Genomic DNA, 12,669 nt, shown 5'->3' with positions numbered 1-12,669 from the left:
ATAAATAATTTCACAAATTAGTAAAATAAGTAATTTGTAAGTACACTAATGAATAAGTAATTTCAAAAATTAGTAAATTAAGTAAATTGTTTTCAAACACAACCAAACATTACATGTTTTTCAGTCACAAATGCAAATGAACTCCGGTAGATAGATTGTGCAGTAATATGCTCAAATCTTATTATAATTTTTGTCAAAAAATTCCAAGAATTCAATAATTTTGAGGACGTAAATTGTGGTTTTAATACAAATATTCCAAAACACAAAGTGACATTGAAAGAGGGTCCAATCATTATTTATTTATTTATTATTTTAAGATGTGACCCGTGACACTATTTTGGTTGCTTGCCAGCTTCCAAATAGACCTAATTAATGAGGGACTTTTTTACCAAACAGACCCTTTCAGACAATTAGAAGAAAACAACAAAAACCTCTAAAATTGTAGTACATGTTCATACAAACCAGATCGACGAAGTCAAAAGCCCAGTGGGATTTTAATTATATATAGGATCCATGTGCGAATGTTCGACTCTTATAGTAGATTTAACAATAAATTGAACGTAGTGATAATGAAGAATTTACGTAGTTGACTTCAAATTTATTAAAAACAAGACTTATTAGATATTTACTTTTGTTCAATGTAACAAGATAAATCATAAATTAATCGAAAACAAGACTTACATCGTTCTTGTTGTATTCGTTCATCTATAAATCTTTCGCCACTGAAACGTGTGAAGTAGATAATAAAATCATGTAGAAGAGAGAAGTATTATAAGAAATTATACCTTATCTTCCTATTGCTTCGAGAAACCCACATTTCAAGCCATTCCAGCCTTCAACCTACACCTTGTCTGTAGACCTAGAATCTAATTCCACAAAAGTGTCCCTATAATGGGGTTTTCTCCTGTTTTCATCCTCTTTTTCCTCTGCATTTCATTCCATCCAGTATATGGCAACTCAGATTTGATCCAAAAGACTTGCAAAAACACAAAATACTATGATCTTTGCATATCATCACTCAAATCTGATTCCACCAGCTCAAAATCAGACACAAAGGGATTGGCGGTTATTATGGTTAAAGTTGGAATTTCAAATGCAACTGCCACAAATTCTTACCTTTCTACTCAACTTTCAACCTCTACAAATGACACATTGATGAAGAAAGTCATGAAGGAATGTGCACAAAAGTATGCTTTTGCAAGTGATTCACTTCGGAATTCAGTTCAAGATTTGGGTGCTGAATTGTATGATTATGCTTACATGCACGTTATGGCTGCTGCTGATTATCCAAATGCCTGTAAAAATGCATTTAAGAGGTATTCTGGATTGGTTTATCCACCGGAAATTGCTGTTAGAGAAGAGGGTTTGAAGCATATTTGTGATGTGGTTATGAGTATTATTGAAAATCTTCTAGCAATGAACTGACTCCAGTGGTGAATGGTCGGCCCCAAATTTATTGAAAACAAGGTAATGTACTGATCAAAGATTCGAAGCAGCGAAAAATCGATCCGAAGTCTATCAGTAACAAGGCTTAATTTGTTGTGTGTGTGTTTGTGGGTGTGTGTTTTTTTTTTTTTTTTAAATGTGTGTGTGTAAAGATGGACTTATATTTTATTGATTCGTCAAGTTTCACCTCTGGATTTGAATGAAGTTAATGAATAATGTAACGCATTTTCATTTTGTCCACAATTTACTATGGGCAGAACAGAACTTTTGAAAAATAATTTTTCCCCAAAGAAAAAAAAAAAAAAAAGGCCAAATGTTGTAAACGGTAACATCACTATGAGTGACCATCGTCCTTACTCAACAAGCCCCTTAACCATTTTTTTTTCCTCTACGATCCACCGGAAATGATCGCTCAAACAATGAGCTCTCTCGAAGCATTTGGACAAATCCATTTCCAAATTGTGAGAGATTGAAAACAGATTGCACATTCTGTTACTACTGAAGTCAAGTTAAATGCTTCTTTGAGTGAAGTTATTAAAAAGTTACTTTTCAAAATCGAACATTAATTTTTTCCACATATTTTATAAGATTCACAAATACTATCTATTTATTCAGCACTCTAACTTATAACTTTAACGGCTAAAACGAAAACCCAAGCAAAGGAATCTTGTAATAAAAGCACCACCACAAATTCTCCGCCTGCAAGAATGCACAGTTTTAGAATATCTGAAAATTGCAAAACATGGAACCTGCCTTCGTTTGGCTCCCATTTTTTCAAAACTCATTTTCAACTGCAGATTCTCTCATAAAATAATATTACATGAAAATTAAAAAAAATTCCATATTTTTTAACCACACATTCTTAAAAAAAAAAATCACTATTCCAAAACAAATTTCCACTAAAATGGAGCCCAAACTATCTTGCATTGGAAGTACTAAACACGGTTTATTCACACTCAAAGTCGTGTTTACCCGTGGCTTCCCTTGATCTCTAAAGTCTAAACTCATGAACATTGCATCCCTGTCTTTCATTTATGAACAAGTAAAATGAAAAAAGGAATAAAATGAGGCTTTTCAAAATTTGGAACTTCAAATCAAATGAGAAAACAAAAGAATACACAAGTACCAGAACTGTCTACAAAATGTTTGGAAGTTGAGAATCCAATCTCTGATCTTCATTGACAGCTCGGCTTTTAGCTTCATGTAGCTCTGCAGTAGGAATTCTTTTCCGTCTATCGCTTCCTTTAACTCACTCACTTCCCTTCTCAGCAGATCAATGTTATCCCAATCTCCTCTCCCTTATTCTGAAGAGTTGATATTGCTTTCAACCTTGGGATATCCATTTGCATGGCCATTCCTCCCTTCTGCCTTGGCTGGCCACAGATGAACTGCAGGGGGATTGGCAAATATGTCCCACACAATGATCTGCAATTTCCTTTCTTAATCTCTGTATTTCCCTTTCGGAATCAAACAGATCCATGTTTGCAGCATCCAGCAGCAATTGCAGATGGGAAGAATGCAAAAGCTGAATGTCAAGAGTGTTCTGAAGTTCTGCAATCTGATCCTGCATTCCAGCATCATGTCATCTCTTCTCTTTAACTGTTGTCCCAGCTACTTCTCTTTAATAGACTACAATGACAATGTACACCTGAACATTGATGAATAAAAAAAACGCAACCGTTCTCTTAAAGCCTCCTCCACTCACGTGGTACAAGGTAAGTAACCAGCAGATAATAAGTCAATGATAAAGCATTAAAGCATCCTGTGCAGCTAACAGAGCTACACTGAAGTGGATGCAATAGATGTTCCTAATCAAAAGCAAACATAACAAAAGGATAAATCACAGCAGAATCATACAATTGGAGCCATTAAGCAGAACGATGATCAAGAAAAAATAAGTTCAATTTTAGACTTATAAAATAGAATCGATATTCTCCAACTTGAAATTTTTACTCTCTGACAAATTTTGGGATTAGCACTAAAAAAATAATACCTGGATGATGATCGTAGCAACCATCCTAGTTGTGGGAAAAACAATATGCATTTGAAGGAAAAATCTGGCTCCTCGACTTTTTCGGTCAGTGGATTTTCCACTTCCTGCGTTACAAAACAAACGTTTAAAAATATAATCAAATTTTTTTAGCAAAGCTCATAAATCTTGCATAGTATCGTGCCTCTTAAGCTGTTGCCACTATTGTTAGTTTGTTTAGTATCAAGAACCTGCTTGAGCTTATAACCTAGTCGATTTGATAGTGTACTCAGCAAAGCACCACCCACAATAAGGACCCACTTCTGGCCCTCCCCCTGAAAACCTGGTGGGCCTTCGAGGAACCTCATTGGTTCTTGGCTTTCATTTTAAGAGCTCTTTTTAAGCAATGACTAGAAAGCTTCTGATACATCCAATCAGGGCCTACATTGAAAATGCACAATAAATTAACAACTAGGCCAAAAATGTATAAGGGGAAAGGAAAAGCTATACTCACCCATGTTCTAGTGAAAAGAAGCGTGACACTTTTCAAACCAAAATCAAAACCTATTTTATCAGAGTGAAGAACACTTATAGACAACGTTGACTTTGGAAAATGACATGAACATTGTTTTAAAATTCTTCTCGGTCTTCAAGGAGAAGAGAAATACTCATCAAACCAGGACGGGAAGATAGAGGAACAACAGACTGATTATCTACCAGTGAACTACAACTGTTTTCTCCGCCAATTACCTCTATTAACTAATTTGGATTGTCCAGAAAGAAGTGGTGCTGAATTCAGTTGTTCTAGTGGAAAACAATAAAAGATAAGAGACTAACTGCTCACTGGCCTAATAACCAACGCAAACTACGAGAGGTCCCACAGATACTATTATTTTCTTTTTCCACAATGGATGGCTGCTATAATATGGAGTGCACCAGTGTCTTTATTTGGGATTTGCATGTAGGTTATCTGTTTAACAATTAATCATAAGCTGCATAGTATTCAGGTTAAAAAACAGAACAAAGAGTGCCAGATTAGATTTCTTCTTCGTATCGCATTAATCCTCATGGACCTTGTCATGGAAAGTTCTCTTTCACCTATGTTCACTGTTACCTAATAAGTATTCTTTATTGTTTGCTATTCAAAGAGATTAACAGTGAGATGCTAGCAAGAAAGGACAAGTTGAGTGGTCTTACGACCACACATGACATTTCTAATAAATCTATTATATTACTTAAAGCATAGCTAGATGAAGAATTCATTAATATTCCTATATAATTGGTGCAAGTGAAAAGCAACTAAGTGAGTTGAAGCTGAATAGAGACAAAGCCGAATATTTCTCTTTTATTCTCCTAACATATGCTATTTCTTTAATTTTACATTCATTTCCATTGGGTATACGCTCCAAAATATCTACAATTCTCATCCATCTTTTCTATGACAAAATTTACCCATCATAAAGAAATAAATTTATCCTTCGCTATTACCCCTGTATTTTTGTCCATGATTTGAATAGCTGCACCTTTTCCATGTCAACCCTACATTTTGAAAGCCACGCTAATTCATGGAGAAGCTGCATGAATTATAATGCGTATAATCCCGACATGAACTCCAGAAAAAGAAAAAGAGAAAATGCTATAAAATGATGGAAGCTGAACTTGAAAAATTAATCAATTAACTACTAAATAAAATATTTGAATTTAAGCATATCGTCACCAATACTTTCAAGTTAAATAATAATCACTCCCCCAACTGCGTTCTATAACATTAAACCAAAAATGCAAAATAGAAAACTGAAACCGATGAATTTAACATAATAAAAAACAATCCCACAACTTATAACTTGTAAACAGACGCATAAAATCAATTTGCTTTGGTACTAAAATAATGAGCCTAAAAACACATAAATTCATATATGGATACAGATTGCAGAGAAGAAAGAGAGAGAGCGAGAGTAAACAAAGTTTACCGTGATGTACAGCGATGTGAAATCAAGAACTGTGAGCATAAACATTAGATAATTTAGGATTAGGGTTTTTTTATAATTAGAATAGAGTATTTGGAGGAGAGAGAACTAACTAGGACGTAAATTTGGCTCGCCGATTCAAAAGTTTCTGGAAAAGATGGAATTATTTGTTCACTTCGCAACGAAACTAGATTTTGGAATTTGACAAGTGAGATTTCTACGAAGGATTGAATATTTGGAAAGGGGATCCAAATGAAAATTTTGATCTTTTGCAGAAATTTAAAAATGCCCAATTTTGGAAAGTTTTATTTTTGTTTAATTTATAAGTCCCTCATCTTAAGTTTTCTCTTTTTTTCCTTCATTTTCTTCATTCACAAAGATCGATTTGATGGAATAAAACATTGTTACAACTTAATAACTGAATTTAAGATTATATCTCAATGGTAATTGAATTATATTAATTGCTACTACTTAGTAACTGAACTTAAAATTGTATCTCAATGATCACTAAATTATACACTGTTTTACCTATCCATTGCTCGAGTACACGTCGTTTGTTGAACCTTAATGATTTTTCCATTTGAGGGATGGATGGGTGACATAATGCACAATTAAGTGATCATTGAGATACATTTTTAAGTTCAATTATTAAATAATAGCACTTGATATAATTCAACGACCACTTAGATAATTAACCATTTTTATTCATCTAAAGGAAGTACAATTAGTTAAAATGAAGAGCAAATTATTTATTTAAATGAATGGACAAAATTTTAACCTTTTGTTTTAAATTAAAGAAAGTCTATAATCAGACTACAATTTAATAATGCTCATGTTTGATGGGGATCAAAATGAAATTTTTAGTAGATTTTGATAAAAATTGATTAAATGTGTGTTAAAATTAAGGGAAAATTGCAGCCGAAGTACCAAACTTTTCGTTTATTAGCAGACTTTGTCCAAACCTTTAGTTTGTGCCACCGGAAGTACAAAACCTTTAAAAAATGTGCACGATCAGTCCAAAATGACGGTTTTATCTGTTTGACCACAGAAACCGTCAGTTGACCCAAAAATTCAAAATCTAATTATTTCCCCAAAATAAGGTAAGTGTAAAATTGTAACTTTATAATTTTAATATAAAAAAGGAAAAAAGCACCATCTCCTTCAATCTTTCCCTAATCCACTCACTCCCAAAATCAAAACCACCATTGCTGCTACTGGCACCACTACTTTCTTTCTTCTGTTGAGACGAAAATAGGCCAAAAACACCAGATTTGGACGAGCCTCGAAATGAAAAAATCGGAACATTCAGAACTGGAGTAAGACGAACATTAGCTGAATAAGACCTCTCCATTCCTCGGTGTTTATATCTGGGGCTACCATTGAAACTACTGGGACTACTGGAACTTCTCTCCAAGTTATTAAACACGACTTTACCAGAGGAATTCATGCGAGGACTATCTGCAGAAACTCCACACGCTTGTGCAGTAGACTCTGGTGCTCTTTGCATTCAGCTACGCACCACTCGAGTCATCGTATTTGGATTCTCTGGAAATAATGCCCTAGGTTTAACAACTCGGACTCGGGAAACAGTGCTGGTATTCCAGTGAGAGCTACGAGTAAAAGTACTCAGCTCGTCGAAATCGAGAAAGAGTCTTGGGAGATCATCGTGCTCATGTCCTAAAGAAGAAGATGAAAGCGAAAGCCGAGAGGAAATTGAGACCGATTCATTGAGGTGGTGGTGTCGGAGATGGCTTCGACGACTCGGTGGACTGTGGAAGCTGTTTTGGTTTTGGGTAAGGGCGTTGGGGAAGAAGGAAATGGGGTGGGTGGTTTTTGGTTTTGGTTTTGGTTTTTTACTTTTCTAATTTTAATTTAATAGGGGAAATAAATTATGTCAAGAATGCTCTTGCCTTATTTTGGGGAAATAATTAGATTTTTAATTTTTGGGGTCAACTAATGGTTTTTGTGGTTAAACAAAAGGAAGCCGTAATTTTAGACTGACCCTGCGCATTTTTTAAAGGTTTGGTACCTTCGGTGACACAAACTAAAGGTTTGGACAAAGTTTACAAATAAATGAAATGTTTGGTACCTCGACTGCAATTTTTCCTAAAATTAATTAGAAACTTTGACATAGATTAAAATATAGATTTTAATCCATACTAAATAGGGCAATATTAGATATTATATTCACAAGTGACTATAGTTAGAGGTGTGTTAACCTGATAGTTGGATGACCAACTTGTGCAGTTCACATAGATAGGGGATCAACTTGCACGGACAAAGTGGATGGAATACTAGGTGATTCACATAGTTAAAAGGCTAACTTGCATGATCCTAGCAGTTGGAGGACATGTCCTTACAAAATAGTTGGAGAATCAACTTGTGCTTCAAAATATCTGAGAATTAACTTGTTAAACAATAGATAGTTGGAAGAAAAATTGCTCTATCCACATAGTAGGAGGTTTGACTTGGCCATCCATATAGTTTGAGGACCAACTTACGTGATCCAATTACTTGGAGGAAGAACTTGTTTTAACCGAATAATTGGAGGACTAACTTGCATGGATGAAATAGTCGGAGGATAACTTCCATGACCCAGGTAGTTGAAGTACCTACTTTTTCTTAGAAAATAGTTGGAGGATTGAGTTGCTCAATCAATATAGTTGGAGGACATACTTGCTCAATCAAGATAGTAAGGGCACTAACTTAGCGATTAATATAGACGAAGGACCAAATATCATGATCTAAATAGTTGGGGGATGAACTTGAATAATATGATCAACTTGGGCGGACCAAATAGTTGGAGTAATAACTTGGTGATTCGCATAGTTGAGTGACTTACATGTGCGATCCAAGTAGTTGCAGATTTACTTGCTCTTACTAAGTAGTTCTAGGATGAACTTGTGTTTTGAAATTAGTTGGAGGACCTACTTTCTTAATGACGATAGTTGAAGGATGTAATTGCTCCAACTACATAGCTGGAGGAAAAATTTCAGTAAAATTAAAGTTAAATGACCAACATTCACGATCTGAATAGTTGGAGGACTAACTTATTTTAACTAAACAAATGGATGATCAATTTACACGATTCACATAATACGAGGATCAACTTGATGACTAACTTGGTGATTTGCATAGTTGGAAGACTAACTTGCATGATCCAAGTAGCTGCTATTCCTACTTGTTCTTACATAGTCGTTGGATGACGAACTTGTACATTAAAATTAGTTGGAGGGACAGCATGCTCTAACCACATAGTTGGAGGACTGATTTGTTAATTAATATAGATTGTGGACTAACTTTCATTATTCATATAGTTGGAGGACTAACTTATGTTAATTGAGTAGTAGGGTGACATACTTGCACCATTCATATAGTTTGAGGATCAACTTACACTGACTAAGTAGTTGGAAGACTAATTTGTATTTCTATATAATTGGATGACTAACTTGTATGAACCTAGCAGTTAGAGAATCTTCTCGTTCTTACATAATAGTTGGAGGATCAGGTTCTGCTTTACAAATAGTTGACGATCAACTTGCGATCCATACGGTTGGAGGAGCAACATGCTTTAATCACATAGATGTGGGTCAACTTGCACGACCAAATAGTTGGAGGATCAACTTGTGCGATTAACATAGTTGTATTGAAATTTTGGTGCCATTGTCGAACAATTTCTTAATACTATTTGATCTTGGATATCTTTCGTTAATTCTTCTGTGGTTCTATCTTTGGATGATATTGCATTTGGTGTTTTGGTATTAATTTGTTCAATCTTTTTAATTTGAAATGATTTAGTTACGGGATTTAGTGTTCATGGTTTAGACTTCGAGTGAATCCTAACATGAAGAAACAACACTCGTGATAAAATGATTTTAATTAGTGTGTTCCATGTGCTTCTTCGTTGAAGAAGAAGATACAACATGTGATAAAATGATCCCTATTTTATCACCAATCACTATTTATTATCAATATGTCGTACATTTAAAAAGTAAACAAAAAATTAATATGTTTAAATGTAATTATAAATTAGTCCTTTTTATATTTTTTATAAAATTTAATTACAAATATTTTTCATAAAAAAATGAATGGAAAATGATATATATAAGAAATTGAAATACAATTTAATTTTTTTCCGAAGAACATAGAGATTCACAATAAAGAGAAATGAAAAAAGAGAGATACACGGGAAAAAAAAAAATAAAACAAATATAAGTGATAGAAAAATTTAATCATAGTGGTACAAGGGATAATGAATGATAAATATCAAAGAAAAAAGTAAAGTAATATTAATTTATCAAATTTATTTGAGATGGCAACAGAGTGGGTTCGAGGCGGCGTCTCGCCCAAACCTCGCCCCTCCCCATGCCACGCCCCGCCTTAGATGGGGTGCGGGGCATGTCGAGCCGGAGCTGGGGCGGGGGTGGGGGCGGGGTAACTTTTTGTACCATTTATATATATATATATATATATATATATTACATTTTTATTTTTGTGAAAGGCTTCCAAAATTTTGAGATGAATGATAGACAAATTTTGAGACTTTATATTTGTGACATTTTGAATACATTAACTTATAAGTTTTAATTAAATTCATCATCACTTTTTAAGACTTTTTTAAAATCTATGAAAGTCTCGTTTGAATACATTAATACTTTTAGAGAGTTTCAAAAATCCTACATTGAATATCCCTAAATTTTTTCAATCTCAAAAAATATCTAAAAATCCCAAATAAATCCAAAAAAAGTTTTTAAAAGTCCCAATTCAAAAGTCTTTAAAATGTAACTTCATTGAGAGCAGTTTTCCTATTACTTTACTATGGCTCTGTTTTGAGCTACATTATTTTTGTGAAAAATAAATTTTGTAGTAGTTATTATTTGAAAATTGTATGGTTAAAAAATAGGAAAAAAATTGAATTTACATTTATTTTATTTGAAAGAATATGTGATTTAAAATGAGTTTAAAAAAATGAGTTTTTAAACCATGGGCTATATCTATACGTAGTGAGTATCTACATACATTCTAATGCTATTAGACACTTACAAAATTACTCCTTACTTCTTGTAACACCGTCTATGCACCTAATTAATAAATTAATTAATTGCATCGATTTTATTTTTAAAAAAATCTTTATGGTTTTGCAGCTCCTAATATTTTTAAATATTAAAACTATATTTGAAGATAAAAATATCGAGGATGCATGTTACATGAGTCAATGCACAAGCCCTCCAAAAGAACGGAAACTAGTTCTCTCAAATATTTTACCAAGAAGCCTGAAAGAACAATGATAAATGTGTTTTTGCACACTTATTAGATACTTTAATGAATTAATTATTGATTAAATTGAACGAATTTCTATTTACAATCTGTATATGACTTTTGTAGGTCAAAACCACAAAGGGAAAGAGAACAAGGTAAAAGGAAGTGAAAAGGGACCAAAAGCGTACACGATTGTGAAGTTGGGGATCAAAATGCATAAGTGCAAAAAGTTGAAAGACCTTGTATGCATGGAAGGCTTAACTGAAAGAAAAGTCAAATATTGAGGACCAAATTGTAAAAAATCAAAGCTTAGAAAGTTAACTTACAAATTACTAGAGGACTTATGTGCAAAAAGAAAAAAAAATGGGTATGATTGTTTTGGTAGAAACATGGCGCCTAGGTGCCATTTTTAATTGAAAACTGACCTGGGTCCATTTTAAATAGTTTTACAAAATCTGGGAACTTGTGTTGCAATTTCTCTAGGTTGTAAGAATTGAAAACGCAGCAGCCTGTAGGGATTTTTTTCTTCTTTTTCTCATTTTTCTTTCTTTCTTTCATTTTCTATTCTTCTCCTTATCAATTTTTTGGTATTTTTGTGGGAAATTAGAGCACAACAAACGAGATTCAATCAAGGAGTTGGAAAAATTCAAGAACAAGGATTTTATTATCTTCAAAAATAAACCAAAGCGGGTTCTATCTCTTTTCTTGTATTTAAGTTAGTTTTTTTCCAAATTTGTAATGAATGTTATAAATACTCTCATATTTTATTATATATGTAACATGGGCTAATTTATTGTGTTGGGATTTATGGTAATAGTTTAACCTAACTTTAATTAATTTTAATATTTGCTCTTTAATGCTAAAATTCTTATTTTCATGTTTATTTATTATTGTATTGAATGTCTTTTATTTATTTGATCATTAAATGATTGAGTTTAGTGACTTATACATCGTTTAAGATAAGACTGGACATTTTAGACCAAATAGTAAATTCTAAAATGCTTATTTTCATGTTTATTTATTATTGTCTTGAATGTCTTTCATTTATTTGATCATTAAATGATTGAGTTTAGTGATTTATACATTCAACAGAAGACTGGACATTTTGGACCAAATAGTAAATATCCTAAATTTGTGTAGGAAATAGAGATATACCCCTAATTCTAGATAGCTTATTGAGCTATTTTCACAAAGAATTAATGTAACTGTTTTGTTTTAATTGACATAGAGATATAGTATGTTAAACCAATCAATTATGGTTAATTTCGTTCTTTTGGTAATTAACTAAATTGGAAAATCAGTTCTAACATCATAAATGAATAATTCGTTAACTGACTTATGGAGAAATTAATTAGATGATGGTTAAAGGAAACCACGAGTCCCAACCATGTTTTCCTCCAAAATTTTTTGACCTTTTTATTTTTGTAGATTTTTATTTTATTTTTCCTTATTTTTCAAAATCAAATCATTTTTGTGTATTTGTTTTTATTGTTAAAATTAAATTGATTAAAGTTGTGTAATCGGAAGTAAACATTTCTGGAGGGATCGACAACTTAAACTCAAAAAGTCCACTTTATTACTTGAATGCGACACGTACGCTTGCGATTTTCACTTTCTTAGCGAACAAACCACACTATCACTATTCCCCCAGCTTTTTCCAAATTGCAGCCCCAGCTAAGATCAAAAATCACATCTAATAGACTGGATTGTGATTCTTATCAAATAAAGGTCATAATCAGAAGAAGAATTTCAAGCGATGAAGAGAGAAAATTTGGAGAGTTTGAGATGAAGAATGAGAGCAAGAGTGTAACCGAAGTGAGGCCATCTGATATTGAATCTTAACCATGGATTCAATTCAAAAGTTGAGATTAGGCATGGACCGGCACAATCCACAACTCATATCATTGTCCAATCACGTTGTGTCACATAGCTTCCATTGAGTTACAATGCATGTATGAAAGTGATCGAATTAAAATTTAAGTGATCAAAGACTGCGAATCTTACGGAGAGTATGAATTATAAGTGCGT

General features: G+C 33.1%; 2 protein-coding genes and 1 pseudogene across 9 annotated transcripts; 1 reads left to right on the top strand and 2 right to left on the bottom strand.

Annotated features, from left to right (window-relative positions):
* Window positions 1-735: 735 nt before the first annotated feature.
* LOC111397054 (cell wall / vacuolar inhibitor of fructosidase 2-like) lies at window positions 736-1,689 on the top strand. Its single transcript, XM_023023755.1, has one exon. The coding sequence runs from the start codon at window positions 892-894 to the stop codon at window positions 1,423-1,425; it is 534 nt and encodes a 177-aa protein (XP_022879523.1). The 5' UTR covers window positions 736-891; the 3' UTR covers window positions 1,426-1,689.
* A 624-nt stretch (window positions 1,690-2,313) lies between these two features.
* LOC111397053 lies at window positions 2,314-5,519 on the bottom strand. Of its 8 annotated transcripts, XM_023023748.1 has the most exons (4): window positions 5,386-5,519; window positions 3,621-3,856; window positions 3,440-3,543; window positions 2,314-3,010 (listed from the first exon to the last, which is right to left on the bottom strand). In XM_023023748.1, the coding sequence occupies exons 2-4, from the start codon at window positions 3,781-3,783 to the stop codon at window positions 2,771-2,773; spliced, it is 507 nt and encodes a 168-aa protein (XP_022879516.1). In that variant the 5' UTR covers window positions 3,784-3,856; window positions 5,386-5,519; the 3' UTR covers window positions 2,314-2,770. The 8 variants fall into 8 exon arrangements, with proteins under 8 accessions (XP_022879516.1, XP_022879517.1, XP_022879519.1 ...); XM_023023749.1 differs by having other exon boundaries at window positions 2,314-3,254; window positions 3,621-5,519; XM_023023751.1 differs by having other exon boundaries at window positions 2,314-3,094; window positions 3,621-5,519.
* On the bottom strand, window positions 4,397-7,945 carry LOC111397925 (annotated as a pseudogene).
* Between the last annotated feature and the right edge of the window lie 4,724 nt (window positions 7,946-12,669).

The sequence above is a fragment of the Olea europaea genome, chromosome 7, assembly GCF_002742605.1.
Source record: "Olea europaea var. sylvestris chromosome 7, O_europaea_v1, whole genome shotgun sequence".
In the NCBI taxonomy this organism is placed as follows: domain Eukaryota; kingdom Viridiplantae; phylum Streptophyta; class Magnoliopsida; order Lamiales; family Oleaceae; genus Olea; species Olea europaea.
The sequence above is the reverse complement of the archived record's forward strand: the minus strand, read 5'-3'. Positions and strand labels throughout refer to the sequence as shown.

Bases quoted from the DNA above. Each gene is read 5' to 3' on its own strand.
- LOC111397054 (XM_023023755.1), top strand. From the start codon at position 892: ATGGGGTTTTCTCCTGTTTTCATCCTCTTTTTCCTCTGCATTTCATTC.
- LOC111397053 (XM_023023746.1), bottom strand. From the start codon at position 3,783: ATGAGGTTCCTCGAAGGCCCACCAGGTTTTCAGGGGGAGGGCCAGAAG. The intron at 3,544-3,620 runs GCACGATACTAT...TTTGTAACGCAG, and splicing joins TAGTGGCAACAGCTTAAGAG to GAAGTGGAAAATCCACTGAC. The intron at 3,011-3,439 runs GTATTATTTTTT...GCTGGAATGCAG, and splicing joins TTGCTACGATCATCATCCAG to GATCAGATTGCAGAACTTCA.